Here is a 20,501-nt window from a genome sequence, read left to right as displayed (position 1 = left end):
CCGGCGCGGACTCAGCCTGCCAGCCCATTTAAAGGCCTGCCTCCAGACCTGTAAGGCAGTCCATTTGTGTTGTTTTCAACCACTAAGCTTGTGGTAATTTGTTACAGCAGCCGTAAGAAACGTAGCGCGTAAGCTTTCACCCACTCCTCCTCTTTTCATCGTAGGTCTCCCACTCTAAACGGCGCCTGACGTTTGATCTTTTCTAGGGAATAACCCTGCAGTCCTCTGATAGGGCGTGTGCGTTTGGGCGGGGGGGGGGGGGGGGGGGGGGCGGTGCGGGTCCTTTGCTGACGAATACGTGGAACTTCCTATTTTCAGCCAGACTTCACCTTTGCTTCCAGAAGTACTTAGTGACGCCAATTCCTGGACTTGCAGGGGTTCTGTGGAGGGTAAACCAGGTTGCTTTGGAGCACCCGCACTGCTAGCTAAGGCCCAGCTGCCCTGTTGTAAGCGTTACCAGTCATCCTTCTACTTTGCAGCTTCCAAAATTTTGTTGCTGTTATTTCTCTTTGGTTCAGCTTGTCTTTGTGGTGGCTTCTCTAACCCCCGCTGCTGAAAAACCAACCCAACCCAAACCTTTATTATTATTCCATTGTGATTTCTGATTCAGGAGGGAGCAGTAGAAGCACCTGTGTATGGCCAAACTTGCAAAACGAACAGTGCCATCATTTTATACTGCTTTTCCTTGAGCATGGAGCTGGATTGTAGATATTACACATTTAGAACATGACATTTTACAGGTAAAGTTTTATATGACAGGTGTCAGTATGACAGGTGGAAGTTAAGGTCAATAACTTTGGAGGCGGGAGCCTGGGTTTAATGAAAGGCTTTGCCATGGACTAGTGGCATGACTTTGAGAAAGTCCCTTAGCACCTTGGTTTCCTCACCTGTAAGGAAGTGTCTGTAAATGTGGTAGAAGCCATATTTAACCCACAAAGTGATTAAATTAGACAGGGTAATGGATGAAAGCCCTTGGGCCACGGCATACTTCCACTGTGGAACAGAATTACAGGTGAACTGAGATGGAATTGTGTCGACAGTACATTGTGTCCTTTCCTGTATATCACAGGTACTTAAATATATTCGTGGGGCAAATGAACATCATCTCTGAATGAAGTATTTCAAAAAAGCAACAATGAATATTGGGATTCAGTAAATGCTCCATGAACCTTAAAAATGGCAAAAATCTAAACTAATCTTTAAGTTTTTTTAGTTTCTCTGCCGCTTTCCTTCATCTTCATTCCTTTTAACAGAATACTGTATTTTAAAAGTGTAATTATTCCATTTACCTCAAAAAATCTAGGTGCAAGACAAAGAAAGAAATAAAGAGCAACCTAATCAGCTTTCTTCTAGAATTCAGACTAGCTTCTTAATTCTTTCCTTTCTCTGTCCCTACCCCTGCTAATCCCCTTTCCACACAGCAGGCAGAGTGATCTTAAAAACAAAGTGCACCTCCGAGTGAATTGCTCCATGGCTTAAAATCTCTTACTGGTTTCCCATTTTTCTTGGAATAAAAGCAAAACTCCTGGCTCAAGCTATATGGCTCCCCAAAGCTCCAACCTTGTCGTCTTCGGCCTCATCTTGTACCACTGTCCTGTCTTACTTTACAAAGTGTCATGTGCATAGTTACCCCTCAGTACACATTTGTCAAATAAATGATTAGTCAATAAATATAAAGAATAAAGCATACATTTTTAAAAATATGATTTCAAGGGCTTTGCTTTTATTTTCAAATTTTCTTACTGAGTCAGGTGTGAAAACTGGTGTGGACCCAATGGCTTAATAAATGCTTACTTTGGCTTTGTCTTTGGAGCCTAGAGAATTGCTTGCAATGGGGGGAGAAAAGCCTAGATGGAAGCTGAGGTTAGGAGATTATCTGCTTGCTCATTAAGATGTTGGACAGTGTCAGGGAGAGAAGGTGGCTACACTGAGGCTAGTATACCCTCAGTCAGACAACGTGTACCTAAGTCCTAACAGAGGATGGCACACACAAAAAGATGTTCAATACATATTCGTTGAATCAGTGAATAAAAGTGGCCTTCCTACTTTACCATATACCTTCCAAGCTGCGAGTAACCCTTACGTGATTTCCTCCCTCTGCTGCCATTACAGGTCACTTTTGCCCATGTTGAGCTGAATGTTTTGATAGAGGCCAAATCATGCTATTTTAAGAAAAACTATCCTAAGTCCAGTTCACAAGAAGCCCATTCATTATTCTAATCCTGAAGTGTTCCCCTGCATATTCACAAAGACTATTTCCTTTGAAAGTCACTACTGAGCTTTTTTCTTTAATCTAACATAATTGCTGGGAAAGGAACTTGTTTGAGAAAGACCAAGAATTGAGCTCTAGTTTCACGTGGATGGGATTGCCGACATATTGTTGAGCAGTTTGTGCCGGGACTCACTTGACTCCAAGGGCAGACATGGCATAAGAACTTACCTAAGAAGTGAACAGTTTCTGTCATTGGAGTGAAAGAAGATGTCCAGCTCCACGTGACCCCAGGAGCTTGGCGGAGTGTATGACACTCTTATGGGCAGCATTGTGGACACTGGAAAATCCCTTTCTGGTGTCTAAAAGATGTAATTGTCTGGTAGTTCCTTGAAATCCCTCAGCCAGAGATTTATTTACTCGGCCCAGGGATGGCAAATCCCCTCAGCTTGTGTGACAGGACGAAATATTGGTAATGGCCTCTGGAAACCTGTAACGAGCAAAGTTCAGAGTCATATTTGGGCTCATCGGGAGAGTCTTGTCATAAGTTAGCAATGTCAGCTATGAGTTTGGAAATGAGGATTCGTTGGTATGCCACATATTTAATATCCTTTTTAAATGCATTTTTGTTCGTTATGTTAAAATCTAAGTAATTTGATTTAAAAATCCATTTAATCTTCACATAAACTCTGTGAGGTAAGTACTGTTACAACCTTTTTTTTTTTTTTTTTAGATGAGGAAACTAAGGTGCAGGTATATTGCTTCCTAAAATATAAAACCAATTAGTGGTGAAACTTGTATTTCAACATGTGCCTACCTAAGTCCAGAGCCCAAACTCTTAAGAACCATATAATTTTCAGTAAGAATTCTGGAGTGCTGAATTTAAAGCTGTTATCACTCATTTATACCCTAAAGTGAGTAAGTTTCTCTCCATTGTCTTACCTAAGATAGGAAAATATAAAAGATTACTAAGATTGGAAGGGCTGAAGACAAATTTTAGCAACTTTATAAGACTAGGACTGATTCTTGTCTAAATATTGAGAACATGACTTAGCATATGACTACTCTAGTCAAGGAAATAGGAATTATTTCTAGATCATTTTTAAGGATGGGATGCAGTACATCTATACCTTGAGATCCGACCCAAGCAGGAGTATTATTATCAAATGAGCTTTTTCACCCCTTGAAACTTTTTATTCTAAAATAAAGATGTTAACCACTATGTCCTTGTGAGATTCTAAAGGCAGGTAAATTATATTTTGTTTTCCTTAAACACTTAACACATGTTCTTTTAATAAGATGATCTTTCTATTTATGGAAATACATTACTATCACTTTCCCCAAGTATTTATTTCTGTAATTAATTATTAAAATTATTTGTACATATTCGGTTTATAGTATTAATCTAAAACAGTTTAGATTTTACTCAAAGGCTGACAAAATACAAACAAAAAAACCCTTCAGATACTTTTAGTTGGTATTAGAAATGTCAGAATATGGTTTCATTTCTTGCCTGCTCTTTTTCCTTTACAGGAAAATCTGTCATTGCTCAACCTGTATTTGTTTTTGAAAAGAGAGAACAAACTTTTAAGGTAAGACCACGCTATTTCTCTTTGATTTTTCTTGGACACAGAAAGTTGTATTTCAAGAAGCTAGCTATACTGAATGACATTTCTGCTGATTCAGCTTACTCTCCTATTCTTCACTGAGCAGAGTAGTGCCTCTGGAATATTTACATAGTAGAGATTTACTGATAGCAGTTTGCCTGAAATGAGAAACCAGTGGTCTTGTCTTGAAGCGATGCCATTTTTATTAAATTATACATTTTTGGGGGAGACTAGGGAAAGGGAGGGACTGGAAGAGATGAGAAGGGCCAACGCTCCTCTTGGGTCTCCACCACCAACCCTGCCTAGAACGGGTTGTTAAGTTGTGAACTGTGATATTTGATTTAAAAAGGGATCTTAAGAACCCTATGTGTTGTTTTCAGCACCATACTAAAATCACCTGCTTGGAAAGACGCACGAGAAGATGTGTAGCATTCTCCCTTTTATCTTAATATTTCCTTGTTATTCGTTCTGCTTATGCAGGTAATGTCGGTCACTACCCACAAAACTAACTAAAGAAAGCTTAACCCCCAAGCCCTTGTTAAAAAATCAGATTTGTGGGCCCCACCCCAGGTCGACCGCTTCAGAGTCCCCAGAGCTGGTGTTTCAGAGGCTCCCACAAGGGATCCTGCCGTCCCTGAGACCGAAAACTGCTTGGCCAGGCTTGGCTTTTCCTTACATACATGCCTAGTGAGTAAAGGTGAGCAGTTTGGCCCCGGCCTGGCTTTTGAGAATTCTCTTACAAAGTGACAGGGCAGAAGTCTGATGTACAGCAGCGAACAGGTCTCACCGGCAGCTCCGTTTCCTTCCAGAGACCTGCAGAAGAAGCCCTGTGCGAAGCAGCGGAACATGGTAACCGTTTAGCTCTTGTATTTCAAAATCAATCTTATACAAAGAAAATAAGCGGGCACAAGTATTTGGGCGTGTGACACAGACTAGGTAAAACTTAATGCTTTTCTTGGGTTGAAACATGAAAGGGTATCACACATGATAGGGTATACAGATGCTCGACCATAAAATTGCATACTGAAAATTTATGTAATGTTATTAACCGGTATTATCCTGACAAATTTAATTAAGAAATTGCAACAGGAAAGTGTAGCTTAAACTGCATTAAAACTCAGAATGAAAAAAGATTTTATTAAAACATGAGGAATAAATTCTTCAAAGCAAAGAAAGCCTGAGGAACTCGTCCAGTTAAAGGAGACTAAAGACTTGTGATAGTCAAATCCTACACATGATTCTGGGCTGGATCCTGGGCTGGGGAGAAAAATGTTACAAAGGCCATTATTAGTTAATGGATAGAATTGTGGTTGATGGGTTAGATAAGAGTATTGAATATATGTTAAATTTCTTAGAGTTGATCATCATGCTGGGCTAATATAAGAGACGTTCTTATTCTTAGAAACTACACATTGCAACATTTAGGTAGAAGGGGCATAATACACAGAACTTAATCTGAGGTGATGCAGAAAAATTTGTGTATAGATAAAGATAAATCGAATATGACAAATGTTAATAATTAGTGAATCTAGTTAAAGGGCATATGAAAATTCTTTGCACTATTTTTCCAACGTTTTTGTAAATTTGAATAATTTTCCAAATTAAAATAAAATTAAAAACAAACAAACATGAAACTAGCCTGGCCTTTGATTTGAAAAATGACATGAGGGCCCCAGAAAACAGTGACGTTAACTCTAAAATCCCATGGTTCTCTGCTGCCTTTGTCTCAACATACTAAAAACATCCTCTCAGTTTCAGAATTCATATACAACTTCTTGAAACCACTTGTTTATGATGGTTTCATAATCAGACTACTGACTCTGATATTTAAAATTTAGCTTCAGAAGTTAACATGTCATCGAATAATAATTTGTATAGACAAAAGGAAATTCTACCCCAACCCCAACATCATTGGTTAAGGATAATTTGTTATTGCAAGCAATTTTACTCTTCGCATTGAATTTCTTGCAGAATGTTATGGTTTTTCAGGAAAGCGCATTCGGTCTTCATCTTTTTCTTTGCACACTACAGATTCTCAGTCTCAAGGAGGTAGGTACAGCGTTGACTGTTGAGTGTTCACTGTTCTGTTTACTCTGATTGTAAAATTTCTAAGAAACTTTTCAAATGGATAATTTTTAGAAGTCTACCCACTATGTAGTGTTTATAATATATGGTTATATGAAAGCAGCAGACTGTAAAATGGATTGTACACTAAGCACATTCAACTGATCAACCTTGAAGAGACCGAAAAGACTGAAGCCACTACATTAGCAATGGTAATTTTAGGTAAAGGGATTACAAGTGATTTGGTTTTGTTTTTCCCTCTCTTTGTATTTTGCTGTTTCCAAAGTTTCTGCATTCCGTACACATTAGCTTTGTACAGAAAGTGGCCATTTTCTCCTAAGTAAGTGTCTACTTAAATAGATGTCTGCCTTTAGAAAAGACACTTTATCCTAAGAACTTCATCATAGAGTCCTGCATGCTTAGCAAATGAGTGGCTTCGTTTTGCTGTCTCCTACACGAAAAGCGCTCGGTGATTATTTTGTAGTTGATTGCATCACCGTCTGCTCTGTGATACAGCTTCTCATGCAGATGCCTGACTCTTGCACTGTAAGTTCCTTGAGGTCACCTTCATTCCTGACAGAGTGTCTTAAACACAGCAAGCACTCAAATACTTACTGAATTGGAGGGAAATTCATGTGTAACCCCTACCAGAGGCGCACTTTATTTTTATTGATAAAAATACAAACATTTTTCTAAATTAGGGATATAGAAAATTTTCTGAAACAGCAAAATTCCAAATAAAAAGAAACACAAAAACACACTTCCTACCTGACACTGCAAGCAGTTTGCAATCTGCTTTTAGTGTCCACCTTTGTCCCAGAGGTGAACGAGATTGACCTCCCAACCTTCCCCCACCCCCCAGCCTCCACCCTCAACCCTGTTCTGGGCCAGGGAACAAAGAACTTCTAGAAACTTCAATCAAGCCTGACACTCTGACTTTTCAAAATCCGTTCTCATTAATGATGATCTTTCTTTCTCAGGTACTATAAAATGCTGACATTTTAGTGACAAATAAACTAGAGGTCTTAGCAAAGTATGTATGGAAGAATACCTTAAAAACACCACAAACCCTGTATCTGTTTATTTGTGTTAGAAAGTTTGAACTTGATGATTTTTTTAGGGTTTCATGTTTATAATAGGAATATATTGTATAAGGCAGCCCTATAAAATAACTTGCTTTCTTTTCCTTATTATCATCTATGTATATGGTTTATAATATACAAGTATATAGTGTTCAAAATATACAACTATGCTTTAGATTTTTATTCTAAAGTTTATGTACTTTTCATTAATTAAAACTTATTTTTATTTGAAATTTATAATGCTTTGCTAAGTAAAACTATTTTATTATAATAAAATATTTGAAATGGCCAGAACAATTTCTACATTAAAGTTATGATTTACATCTTTGTGTGCTTTTGTTTCTACTGAACAACTAACTGCCCTTTTCAAAGCTTGCCACTAGAAATTAAAAAAATGTAGACCATTCACTTCCTTTTAACTGATCCCATCTACCTGGGAACCACCGAATATTCAAGTTAGTGAATTTATATTTTTATGAATCATTCCAAACATGACTGAGGGACAATATGTTAGATACCTTTCAGATACAGAAGAGATAGTTTCTAACTCAATAGACCTCCTCTAAGCCTTACTGACACATGACAGACATTAGGATCCCTATTCAGGTCCTAATCCTAAAGGATTTGTTTATTGTTTTTGTGCATAAAGCAAAGGGATGGCTTCAGGTTACCTAGATAACTGTTTTAATCTTTTTATTTTAATCAGACAAAAAAAATCAGACACACAAAAAGGAAAGAAAGAATAAAGAAACATTCATGCCAGTAAGCACCGTGCTGTTGTATGTAGTACAGAATGTCGATGGTGTTGAAACAGAGAAAAACTATATAACTTTATATGGTTGATTCATTGTTGGTTTTCAGTAATAAAGATTATAAACACCATGTCATTGAATTTTAAATTAGAGAAGCAATTCTACCCCAAAATTTAGAATAGATTATAATATTTTAAAGAAACATTTTTATTCTTTTCTCATCTCCATTACTCAAATGATCAAAGGTCTCTCCTTTTGCAATTTGCAACCAAGAGGTGATCTCTTTGAAATGTATACTAAATCCTGTGCTTATAGCTACCCCCGCAGCCTTACCCCACAAGCACACTGCATAGAACAATGACGCATCATGATGGTTTACTCTGGTCTTCAGGTACTATGAGAGTCGGGGGTCGGGGGGGAAGAATTTGCTTGCAATTTTTTAACATTCTATAAGAAATATATATTAATGCACAAGAGGGTTCCTTATCAATTTAGATTCTATAATCTGCAGAACTTGTCTCAGTACCCTATTTCATGATTCTAAATACGGCCTATTCTGTGAGTGACCTAATTTTCACTTACACTTATGAGAGTAAACAGAACTATGTAGCAAACCTCACCTTGCTGTCCTGCATTTCTAGCAGAATGAGCAGTTTCCTAAGCACTGCCTGCTACTCTATTAGTACCAATGGTGACCTCTACTGTTCAGTACGGGACTGTTAAAACCCCAATCACGCAGAAATGGACCTACTCTCATTCATTTGAATTGTTCTAAATATTTTTTTCTTACAGTGAAGAAAAACAACATTTTTATGACACCGACTCTTGTGCAAAGGAATCTTGACATGAACAGTGCAGAGCAAGGCATGTGGTTTCTCTATTACAAAATCCTAATCTGCATATGAGTAGTTGTGTGTTGGGAATCGAGGTGGGGCTGAGTGACAAAACATGACAGAATAGTTTTGATGAGCCAAGTCCCATGGTCAAAAATAAGTAGTTACTGGGTAAAATCTGGGTTGGAAGTAAGTAGCAGGCAATTCACTGGCTTTTGACTTTGATTACTTAGCATTAACCCCTCATTTAATGCTGACTTTAGAAAATAATCGTTAAATTAGTGAAAAATAAGGAGGAAGAAATATTTCACTAAAGATATATTGACCCTTTAATTCTCTTCTGTTAAGGTCCTGTGAAATATTCTGAACATGTTCTACGACCTGCTATTTTGCAGCCACCTCAAGCTCAAAGGTGTGAAAAAGTAAGACACAATGCATTGGAACACTGCAAGACTACAGGAAAAACGAAACATAAGGTAAAAAACAAACAAACAAAACAAACCCTTGATTGGTAGGACTGACCTCAGTCCCATATCCTTATTTTAGGAGGCGCTTGTGGGCTCCACAGCTGGTAGGAGGGGCTGTCTGAGCTTTGTGCTCTTTCAGAGTCAGCTGCTGAGCTGGGGCCACACCTGGATTAGATAGAAAAAGCCCCCAGTAACCTTGTTCAACGCGCCTTCTTAAGTTGGAGAGTTACTCTCAGGAACAAGTCTTTTGGTTTCTCCGAAGTTGCAAAACCGAGCCCTGTAAGGTAGGAACCCTTGTGGTCTTGTTCCCGGACACGGATCCCATGTGAGAAAAGGAGAGCCAGGAGGTGGCAGGCATCGGGATTCAGAAGTCAGAACCAGGGCAGAGGTGTTCGGCATCCCCAACTGCTTCACTGGTTTAGGTCATAACAGCGATGCACTCCAGACCCATCTTCGTGGGTAGCAGGAGCAGGGAACGGCCTTCACAGTATAATTGGGAGGGCTCGGGAAGCCACCGGAGACAGGTAAGAATTCTCTTTCTGGCTGTTGCAGGTAGCTGGACCACGCTTCCTGGGCCTTTCTAAGGCGACATTCATTTTGCCCAGGCCCTGCAGTTATGGGCTTGGACTATTGTGTTGCTATAGCTCTAGCAGTGTCCTCCAGAGGCAGACACTTCAGAGGAACGAGACACAAGATCAGTTAGTTGGAATTTGAGAGCTAATTCCAGCAGTCTTTTATTTCCAGTTAAACTGTGGAGTGGTGGTCACCTAGTTTTGTTTTGTTTTGTTTTTCCACGCTGAACATAAGGACAGCAACACATGGAGTGTTAAAAATACCAGTGATTTCATCAATTCAATGGAAAAAAAAAATCAGATTGGTAGTAATCCTACCTCTGCTACTATCTATGTTTGCATTCTCGGAAAAAAGCACCCAACCTTCTCTTTCTATTAGTGAAGTAAGGGAGTTGAACTTAGCATTTGCCAACATTTTATATTTCTAAATCTTTTTGGGGGTAAGATATGATTTCATGAGACCCATTGTGAATTTAAAAAATAATGTAAGCATTTACGCATGGTTTATGATATATTTTTAAGTAAAATATTTAAAATCAGTATCGTATTAAAAGTTTTCATTTCTAATAATCATGGCCACATTACTTAAATTCCTTTATCTATTTAAGAAGTGATGCATATTGTTTAATTTTTTAAGCTTATAAGAAAAAATGTGTTGACTAATTTCTAAGATGTTATGTTGCATTTGATTTTGCAACAGCATTACCATAAATTGCAGATTAAAAATTTTATTATGTATTATGCTATCAAAAGTAGATCAATATCACTTCTTTGGCATGATGTTTTTGAAATCTTCATTGCATAATTAAATAATAAAATTTAATATATTTCTTGAAGTTTCTTCTTAAATGATTAAGCATAAGAGCAGTTTTTAGGTTATTGTTCATAAGCATTTATTCTTGAATAAATTATTAAGATTATGAATATAACATTCTTAATTAGTAAAAAGCCTAATTGGATATGCCCATTATTGAATTTTCTATTTAATGATGACCTTTGAAGATCTAAAGAAAAGATAAATGCTATGTAAGAATTCAGACAAAATAAATGTAATTTATAGATCTAGTGAAAATTACCTCTAGGTGAATTTTATAGAACCATTGTTTTTATGTCCTCATTAACTTGTATATCAAAATCAGATATACTTTTATTCATCCTGTTACTGATCAGTCATCACTTTTTGTGTATAATTTAAACTATATATGGCTAATAAAAACTATTTGAAGCAACCTAAGAGTAAAAGCTATGATTTTGGTTGAGAGATAAATCCTCTGAGTGATGGAGTCATGAGCATGTACTTTGATCTTTGCTAACTAACGACACATATTCTCTGATACATATTTCTCAGCTCTCAAATTCTGTAATAATGGGAGAAACATTCAGAATTATTTCTATTGATTGATATAAGATTAAAGTGAAAACAGACCCCATCTACCTTGAAAGACATGCATTCCTTAGAACATCTTCACAAATCTCTGTGAGGGTGGTATCCACAAAACATTGGAGACACTAGATGAGGTCATTTATAGGGTTCCTTCAAGTTCTAAAAGTGCTCTTTCCTTCATTTATACAATGATGCAGGTAATGTGCATATATATGAATATACTCATCAGAGTAACTAATTGATTAAGTAACCAGTCCAAAGTTTCTAGGTAAAGAGATGGAGTTTCCTCTTACATTGGATAGTGGTAATTATGAAGTCCTTAGGGTGCTTCCAGGAATTCAGTAGACCTGAAAGATAGATTTACTAGTCTGGAAATTAGAATTAACTCCATTTGACTAAAGGGTAAAAGGAACAAAAGGAGTGGGGTTTCTGAAATATTGCGATGAAGTGCAGAGTCTCTGGTGTCAGACAGACTCGGGCTCAAACGCCAGCCGCATTCCTGGCTGTCCGGGCTGAGAAAAGTTATTTGAATTTGTTTGGTTAGTTTACTCATCTGTAAAATGTGGATAATAATAGATGTACAAAGTGTATAGAGTTGTTGTGAGGAGGAAATTAGAAAATATACATATAATGTTTAGGGCAGTACTTGAACATAGTAAAATTTCAATACATTTAACTAGTTGCCTTGTGTGGCGCCCCCATAGTAAGCAGTTTAAGTGAACTTTTTGATGGATTTCTTTTCTTTCAGATTTCTGAGAGGAACTCCTGTTTGCCAAGCAAAAATTTGCTAAGTGCCAGAAAATCAGGCCAGCTGTCTACTAGCCAGATGTTTTGGGGTGCTCCATCAGTAGGGTACGTGCTGTTCTTTCATTCTTGCTTTCTTTTATCATTATAACTATTTATAGAAAGTAATTTTCTGACGTTGTAGAGATAAATTGCCAATATTTCTGTCTGAAAGGAGATTTTATAAAGAGCACCCATTTAAAGTGCTTTTCAAAATGTCTCTAATATTTCAATATTATCATATTAAATTGGATTTCTCCATTTTCTCATTGACTTGGGAGAAAATGTCTCAAATAGGTAGAGCTAAATTTTTATTTAGTCATTAATTATCTGGCTACTAGATTAGCCTTTCCTACTCTTTCTCTGGCATTTTTTCCTTTCCTTTTAATTAGTTTTTAGCCTTATTTATTGGCATAGCTTGGCTAGACAATAAAGAAAATAGTCTAAATATGCACAACGGAAGTTAATGTTTAATAGTATCGCCAGTGATGAAGGCATGTTTGATCTGAGAGGTTAGAAGTAGTGTGGCCGTACCAGGACCCACATGATCAGGGCCTGTGTGGGAACTGCAGCGCTCACCCACCGGGCACACTTGGGGGCACTGTGGGGGTGCTAAGGGGGCCCTGGAGCACATCTGCCTGGATGGAGAGGCTGCCTGTCTTTGAGTTTCTCATCATGCAAAACACTTTTGTCATTTTAAAAAAGCCCTGTTTCTGGGTGGAAAACAACTAATTAAACCAATGTGCACCCAAGTATCGCTGACAAAATACATTGGCTTTGCTTTCACACTGGAGACCTCCGGTCCATAAAAGCGGGGGCGATTTGGGGAAGAGGAGGGTGGAGATTAGAGACAGGAGAGTCTGTGCTGGAAGAGCTAAAGATAAGGGCTGGGCAGCTGCCCTGGCTGGTCACACAGTGCAGTGATGGGCACAGGATTCATCTGGACGGGTCTCAGCCTATGATTATAACAACTGTCAAATATTTTGAATGTTTCTCTGAAAGTCTGTATCTCAGTTTTTTCATTTATCATTAATTTCAGATAATCAAAAGTTAGCAGTAGATGTTTTTATATAAATCTATTTACATAAATCTATTAAACCACCTGATAATTTCACTTGTTAAGGGTTAAAATGGCTTTATCCATAAATTTAAATTAGCAAATGCTATTGTAAATAACACTGCAATGAACACAGCGGTGCATATGTTCTTTTGAATTAATATTTTGGATTTCTTTGGATATATAGTTATTTACAATAGCCAAGCTATAGAAGTAGCCCATCAATAGACAAGTGGGTAAAAAAGCTTATATACAACGGAACATCAGTAGGCCATATAAAAGAACACAATCTTACCTTTTGCAATGGCATAGATGGACCTAAAGGGTATCATGCTAAGTGAAATAAGACAAATACCATATGATTTCACTCATATGTGGAATCTAGGGAACAATATATATGAACAAACAAAACAGAAACAGACTCATAGATACAGAGAACTGACTAATGGTTGCCAGAGTAGAGGAAAGTTGAGGGACTGGGTGGAAAAGGTGAAGGGATTAAGAAGTACAAATTAGTAATTATGAAATAGTCAGGGGGTGTAAGGTACAGCATAGGAAATAGACTCAATAATATTGAAATAACTATATATGGTGCCAGGTGGGCACTGGAATTATCAGGGGGAACACTTTGTAAAGTATTTGATTGTCTGACCACTATGCTGTACACCTGAAACCAATACAAAATAATATTAAATGTAACTGAAATTGAACAAATTAAAAAATAAAAATGTAAAAACATAAATAAATCATTGATGAAAGGAAAAAAGCAATAGTTACAACGAAAAATAGTTAAATACACACAAAAGTAAATAAAACAGCAAATGCTTATTTCTTTTTCTTAGATATCAACCAAATGAAGATAAGTATTCTTTTAAAAGCTGCAGTTCTGATTTCGTTTTTGGAGAAAACATGGTAGAAAGAGTTTTGGTAAGATTTTGGCAAACGTTTCCATTATTATGTAGAGAGCTGTCGCTTCAAATTACTGAAGAGAAATTAATTAAAACAATGTTAAACTGGAGCATACTCTTTAACCCCTGGGTTCAAAGGCACGTTTTCTTTCTTTAAGTGAAAACATTCTCTTGGGAAGCTAGTTTTAGCTGTTAGAATGATAGACAGGAACCCACAGAGGAAGAAAATTGTATAATTATAACATTATTACTGGTGAGAAATATTATAGTTCTTGACTTGTGTTAAACCAAAGGTACCCAAGGAAATCCCAGCATTATCTGCAATAGTTAGATAAGCTCAGCGGATAATGACATTTTAATTAGTTTTTCAATAACCTCTTTTGTAACAAGACACATTTAAAATCTTTGCCATTTTTTTTCCCTCACTAACCACAACCCTCCCCTCCCAGCTCTTACACTGAAAAGCATTACTGTGACTTTCAGGGGCTGGCTTCAAGAGGACAATCACTTGCCTAAGGGAATAGAGTTGCCGAGTGGGGGCCCCTGAGCTGCCATAGCTGCCATCCTCATTTGGTGTGGAGCATCGTCCTGCACCAGGCCGTTGCCGCTCCGCCCTCGTTCGAGCGCGTCTCTGAAACAGCATCATCTATGCAGGGATTATGCAGCGAAGTGAACGCTAGGAAGCACATGCTCCTATGCTTCGATCTGGCCCATTACATCTTTACACCCTTCCCAGCTCTTACACAGACCAGAATCTTGGCTAAGATAGGCCAAGCTGGCTGGCTATCTTGCCTTATGGCTATCGGTTATGGGAAGGACCTCAAGGCGGCTGCAGAGATTTAAACACCCCTGAAGTGAAGGGCTCAGATTAACAAGAGGACCAACTCATGAGGCCAGTTTATTCCAAGGTTTTCAGGGCTTCCACAAATCAGTCACTTTTAAGACACCTACACCAGGCTAACCCCAGTTCCAAGCCTAGCATCAGAGCTATTTAATTTAGAGGCACCCTTCTGTCACTCCCAAAATAAAGTCAACACAGGCAATCCTAGAGCTGCTGACCCACACCTTTATGTCCGAACCAGAATGGATCAACTTCCAGAGAGAAGTTCCAGGCAGTATCTTTAGGCACAGTTACTCCATAACATTTATTCCTAAATTTGGCACTAGATTAGTCACAGCCTTTGTAAGACATCATAGCCAAAACTAAAATACTTTCCAAACATCCTAGGATCAGCCTTAACATTCAATTCAATTTAATAAATGTATTGTATTCTTATGACATACAGACATGGGTGTTAGTGTCAGATTTGGCTGCGCATCAGACATTTGGCGAGAGCCTGTAAAGTGTTCCTTATGCCTGACATCTCCCCAAACCAACTGGATCAGAATCTCTGTGGGTAAGGCCAGGTGTCAGGTGATTCTAATGTATAGCCAGGCTTGAAAACTACATGGGCAAGGGGTTATGCAAATGTAAAGGAGACTCAATGTGCTGTAGGTGCTTACAGTCTAGTAGAGAGAGAGATGGAGAAATACCTATACAAAGGAAGTAGTCAGGATCATAGGTTTATTTTGAGGAGTCACCTGTGCACTTTCCTATGGGCACTTTTCATTTGGTTCATAAAAGAGCCTGAGCTTCCTAGCTCTTTAAGTTGATAATGTCATCAAGATAGGAACAACAGAGATAACTTGTATTTGTTTTCTTATTAATCCTGCGATCCCGTGGCCTTGTGATTTGGGGGCCAGAATATCCTCCTGACTTGTTAACTAGCTGACCACAACCTTATAGAGTTAGTCATTAAGCTTTCCTGTGCCTTAGTTTCTATTTTCTGAAAGTGGAAATAATTGTTCCCGTCTCTACCAATTTTAATAGCATATCTTTACGTCCAGTTAAATAATGTGAAAACATCTTTATAAGGGAAAAGATGTAAACCTAAGTATCATTCCAATTTTCCCTGTTCTTCCGGGGGGTTCTACAGTATCATAAACGTCAGGGCAATTACTCAGTCTTTTTCACACGGGCCTTGATTACAATGCATGTGCACAGGCGGATGAGTGCAGCCTTAAATCGGTGGCTGGCAAAAACTGTCTTGGAGGAAAATTAAGAGTCCTTCACTGAAGATGATCTCTGAGACAACTCAGTGGATTCTCTGGATAATTTTATTATTATTATTTATTTAATACAATGGATAGAAACAGAAAATTGCTGGGAATACTGAAATACCTTGAAATAGATAATAGTTGCCCTTCCCTATAGGTATCAGGTTAGCCTGGTGGTAGCATGGAACAGCTGTCACCTTCTTTTGGACCTCTGAAACGTCTCACAATGTCCCTGCAACTAGCTCCCACCTGGAGTAGGCTGGTGGTAACTGGGTTAATCATGTTTCCTGAGGGTTAGCACCAAGGTCCTCTAGGGACAGTGAGGAATTTCTTGTTCAGCATGTAGGGATCCCAAACAAAAACACAGCAGTTGGATTGGTTTACCCCTCTGTTAAAACAAAAGAACAAAGATACCTTTTTTCTTACTGTGAATATATGAGGGTAAAATTAAGTAATACATCTTTTCCCCCCACATAGGGTACTCAAAAACTCACCCAGCCTCAACTTGAAAATGATCCCTATGCCAAGGAAAAATCATTCAAATCCACCATAAAATTTCCTACCAACTCTCCAAACTCAAGTAAGAATTATTTCATTTGTAAAACATTGGGTTCAATTAGTTTATTTCCCATTTTCCCGTGTTGTTTATTGAATATCTATAAAGTATAAAAGCAATAGTTCAGTATTTTAAAATTTGTTGGTAAAGATTAAGCATATAAATATGATTACATGATATAGAAGCTTTTTAAAAGTTTTGACTTAATGATATGGGGAATAATTAAAGAGATTTACCTAAACTCAAGAACTTTGGTTTTTTTGGAGGCACTTGTTATAAAAAGTGTAAGAGACATGTATTTAATAGGGGCAACACGGGACGTACACAGTAGAGAAAATGGGGCCTTTTATGTGTTTTTTCCCCCATTTTCTCTTAGGAACAGACTCTATTAAAAATGTAACCCTAATTGAATCAGCTGCTGCTCTCTCTTCTAAATCATCACCAACATGTTTGCTGAAGAAAATTGATGTAATAACAGGGGAGGAAGCAGAATATAATGTATTAAAGGTCTGTATATCCTGTATTGCTCTCCATGGTTGTACTTAATACATCGAATGAAGTTGCCATCAGCAGGAACATCTTTTAAAAAGGCAGAAATAGAGTTTTCAAGAAAACTGAGCTGCTAAATAAAAATCCTAAATACGTCCAAAAATTACACCAGTATTTTGTTGTATTCTTACATTTGTACGTGTACTTTGCAGGAAAGTGGGTTGTTGGGTTTACAACCATTCCCATCAGTCCCTTAGGAAGAAGGCAGCTCAGAACCCTTTCTCCATGTAACTTTGACCCATTTTATGCTTCTCAACCTGCATGTACAATCAGTGCTATTATCGTGTGATTTAAAAATTCAACTTTTACACTAAAGGTTTTAAAGTGCTGACAATGATGAATTGATTTTAGTTCAAGATAGTAAAAGAATTTTCTTTTCCTTTTGAAAGTTTCTAAGTGAGTTTTGATTTTCCTGTGAACCGAGAATTTCATACACGTGGCACACAGTATCACACAGGGTGCGAATGTTGAGTGGTCTAGGTGTCGGCCCAGGAATGTGACATGAGATGATCACAACTTAAGGATTTTTTTCCAACAAGGCACAGATTCCCCTTCATCTCTGCACATGCGCCCTTCCACCACAGCCTCTCCTTTCCTCTTCTCGTCCTCCGTGATCTACGAATACACTTTCTATACAAGCGTGTCTCAGGGCATGACCTCGGATCCGATGAGCCCTCGATTTAGCAAAGCAGTCGCTAGGGGTGGGGCCCTGGCCAGTCGCCTGGGTGATCCGTGTTCATAGTGATATTTGAAAACCACCGGCATTTTAAAGTATAGTAGCGGATCCTGGTAGCGTATCTTAGTTCTCAGGCTATATTCTTTAAAGTATTTTAAGCATATAAATGATTTCGTGATTCTTTACTTTCAAATAAATTACGTAGCTCAAATAACATTAAGTTTAATTTAAAAGCTGGTGTATGTGTATACAGGGTGGGGGCAAAAGTAGGTTTACAGTTGTTCATGTGGAAAATAATACAATAATTAAGAAGTAATAATACAGGAATTAACTGTTTTACATGCTAACTACTGTAAACCTACTTTTGCCACATCCGGTATTGTTAAGTGAAAAAGCAAGACACAGAATGTAGTATGATGTTCTACCATTTGCAGAAAACAAATGGGAACATATATGTGTATTGGTATATATACCATAAACATCTCTGGAAGGATAAACAAAATAGTAGCAATAGCAGTTGCCTGTTGCAGGGGTAGAAAGTCAGATGGGAAGCTAGGGTTGGGGACGTCTCCCTTTGTACATCTTCTTGCTTTTCGATATTTGAACTATTCAAAACTTGTATGGTCTTAAAAGTTATATAACTTTTAAAAGCTGCTGTATAAATCATTAACGGTTATTCTGGTAAGAGATTAAACACATAAAAGTATAGGAGAGAATTTGAAAAGACTATATACTTGACACTTTGAAATATCGCCCTTCAGATCAACTGCAAGCTTTTTGTACTCAACAAGACAACGGAGTCCTGGGCCGAGAGGGGCCGAGGGGCGCTGAGACTGAACGACACAGCCCGCGGTGCCTGCGGGGCCTTCCAGTCCAGACTAAGTAAGGGGTCATTTGAGAAATTGAGAAACGGCAGGGCGCTGTTTCTCAGGGTAAAATTTCCAAGATAGATGCATATCATTTTCTGGAGAGGCAGTATAGAATATGTCAATAAACCGGACTGTTGAAGACAATACTGTTTCCAATGTGCTATAGGAGCTTCCTGTTGGGAGCAGGCTCTGATGTCCAAGTACATGGATGCCGGTTCTGTCTCCCACTCCGACTAACTGGTGACCTTGGACCAGTTACTTAACCTCTCTCTGCCCTACTTATATTATTTTAAAGTGAGAATAATAACAGTCCATAACTTACTGAGTGATTGTGAGAATTCAGTGAGATAATGCATGTAAAATACCTATGACAGAGCCCACCGCATACCTAAACAGTAATTCATTATTAAAGGAGTATGATACAAATGATTTAGAAAGTAAAAATACTTTTTCTAAAAGAGATCATTCAGAGGCCTGGGCTGAAAGTGAGCCTCAGTGGAGACCTGCATAGGGTGGGTGCAGGGTGGGTAGGTGTGGCCAATACTCGGCCGTCAGAACTGTGGAGGAGACCACAGACAGGAGTTGGATCTAGGTCTATGAGTGTTTGTTGAGTTTCAGATATCAAGCTGAAGAAGAGGGTAAGGAATAGAATTCAGGCTAAAAGAATAGAAACAATGTCTTCAGTTCTGGAACTGAAAAAACAGGTTTCTAAGTAACCTAGCCAAGTATTACTCCCAAGGCAGGTGCTTCTTGTTTTTCTGTCCTGGTTTAATTCTACTCCTCCCACCCGCTGCCAAAAAAAAAAACACAAGACAACTTTTCCTTTTTATTATATGGGAAATACCTGATCATTATAGATGACAGAAAGTATGGATGAACAAAAATTAAAAAAAAAATCACTCATAGGCCTATCTTCCTGTGATAGCCTCTGTTAACAATATATTCCTCTAGACGTTGTTCTCTATATACATAAATGTATATACATATATTGAAAAATTTGTGTCTTGTGATGTTTATATTGCTTTGCAACCTGATTTATTCTTTTTACATAGTATACCATGATCACTTTTCTACATCAATGATTATCTTCAGTATTCTTAATTGGTTCATAATACCTTGAATGGTTGTACCATCATTTATTTAACGAATTCCATTTTTTGAATGCTTAAAGTTTTTGTTTCAGTTTTCTGTATATTAAACAATTCTTGGATAAATTCTTCAGACTACTAGGTCTCAAAGAAATTCTAAAATTTTAATCATTTTTAATATTATTTGTTAAATAATATTATTTAGTATATATTTAATATATTTTGATTTAATATAATTCCATTATTTTAACCCAAACAAAAATATCCCATAACATAATAAAGCCCTATTTGAAAACCACATTATAATTTAGTCAAATTTGAGTGAAAATACAATCTGAAAAACAACTACAAGATTTACTTTGCTTTCAACAATGGGACATTCCCCTGGAAGGTTAAACAGTCAATTGTTCAGTAGTTTGATGAATTTGCCTTCCTATTTTAGTTATGCGCAATCAAGGCAGCCTCAGGCTGATTCTCAACAGCAAACTCTGGGCTGGAATGGAGATTCAAAGAGCGAACCACCAAAATTTACGAATAACAGCTACTGATTTAGAAGACTATAGCATCAAAGTGTTTTTAATTCAGGTAAGCAATAAATTTCAATGACAGAGGACTGCCAACCCTACTATATTATAGATCTCTGTAATTACTAATTTGTTTTCTTTTCATTTTATTATGATAATAAGAACCATTGGGAAGAAAATCAGCCATTCATTTTTGTTTACAGCCTAATATGACCTAAATTTTACATGAAATTTAGAAATTAACACCACAATCTATAGTAATCAATTGGTACCTGTCCTAAGACACTTATTGATATATACTATCAGACCTCTACATTTTTCTTTACTACTGAAATTATGTCAACAATCTTACTAAGTTACCAAAGGAACTAGCATCAGGATTGGCTCCTAAAAAGCTAGCAGAATCCTGATGCTTATACTGAAC

The 20,501-nt window shown here is 37.6% G+C and overlaps 1 protein-coding gene across 1 annotated transcript in view; it reads left to right on the top strand.

Moving 5' to 3' along the window:
- The window catches only part of RANBP3L (RAN binding protein 3 like), a 43,033-nt gene that overhangs the window by 18,098 nt on the left and 4,434 nt on the right, over positions 1-20,501 (top strand). Inside the window, exons 2-12 of the mRNA XM_054583944.1 lie at positions 3,743-3,801; positions 4,626-4,665; positions 5,788-5,865; positions 8,507-8,578; positions 8,896-9,023; positions 11,719-11,822; positions 13,653-13,737; positions 16,293-16,395; positions 16,748-16,878; positions 18,358-18,478; positions 19,996-20,138. Of these exons, the coding sequence (XP_054439919.1) occupies positions 3,743-3,801; positions 4,626-4,665; positions 5,788-5,865; positions 8,507-8,578; positions 8,896-9,023; positions 11,719-11,822; positions 13,653-13,737; positions 16,293-16,395; positions 16,748-16,878; positions 18,358-18,478; positions 19,996-20,138 (1,064 nt within the window). The remainder of the gene's footprint in view (positions 1-3,742; positions 3,802-4,625; positions 4,666-5,787; positions 5,866-8,506; positions 8,579-8,895; positions 9,024-11,718; positions 11,823-13,652; positions 13,738-16,292; positions 16,396-16,747; positions 16,879-18,357; positions 18,479-19,995; positions 20,139-20,501) is intronic.

Source organism: Pteronotus mesoamericanus, unplaced genomic scaffold (genome assembly GCF_021234165.1).
Source record: "Pteronotus mesoamericanus isolate MK-2021 breed Mesoamerican mustached bat unplaced genomic scaffold, CSHL_Meso_final contig_75, whole genome shotgun sequence".
NCBI classification, from domain to species: domain Eukaryota; kingdom Metazoa; phylum Chordata; class Mammalia; order Chiroptera; family Mormoopidae; genus Pteronotus; species Pteronotus mesoamericanus.
This window is presented reverse-complemented; position numbering and strand designations above follow the sequence as displayed.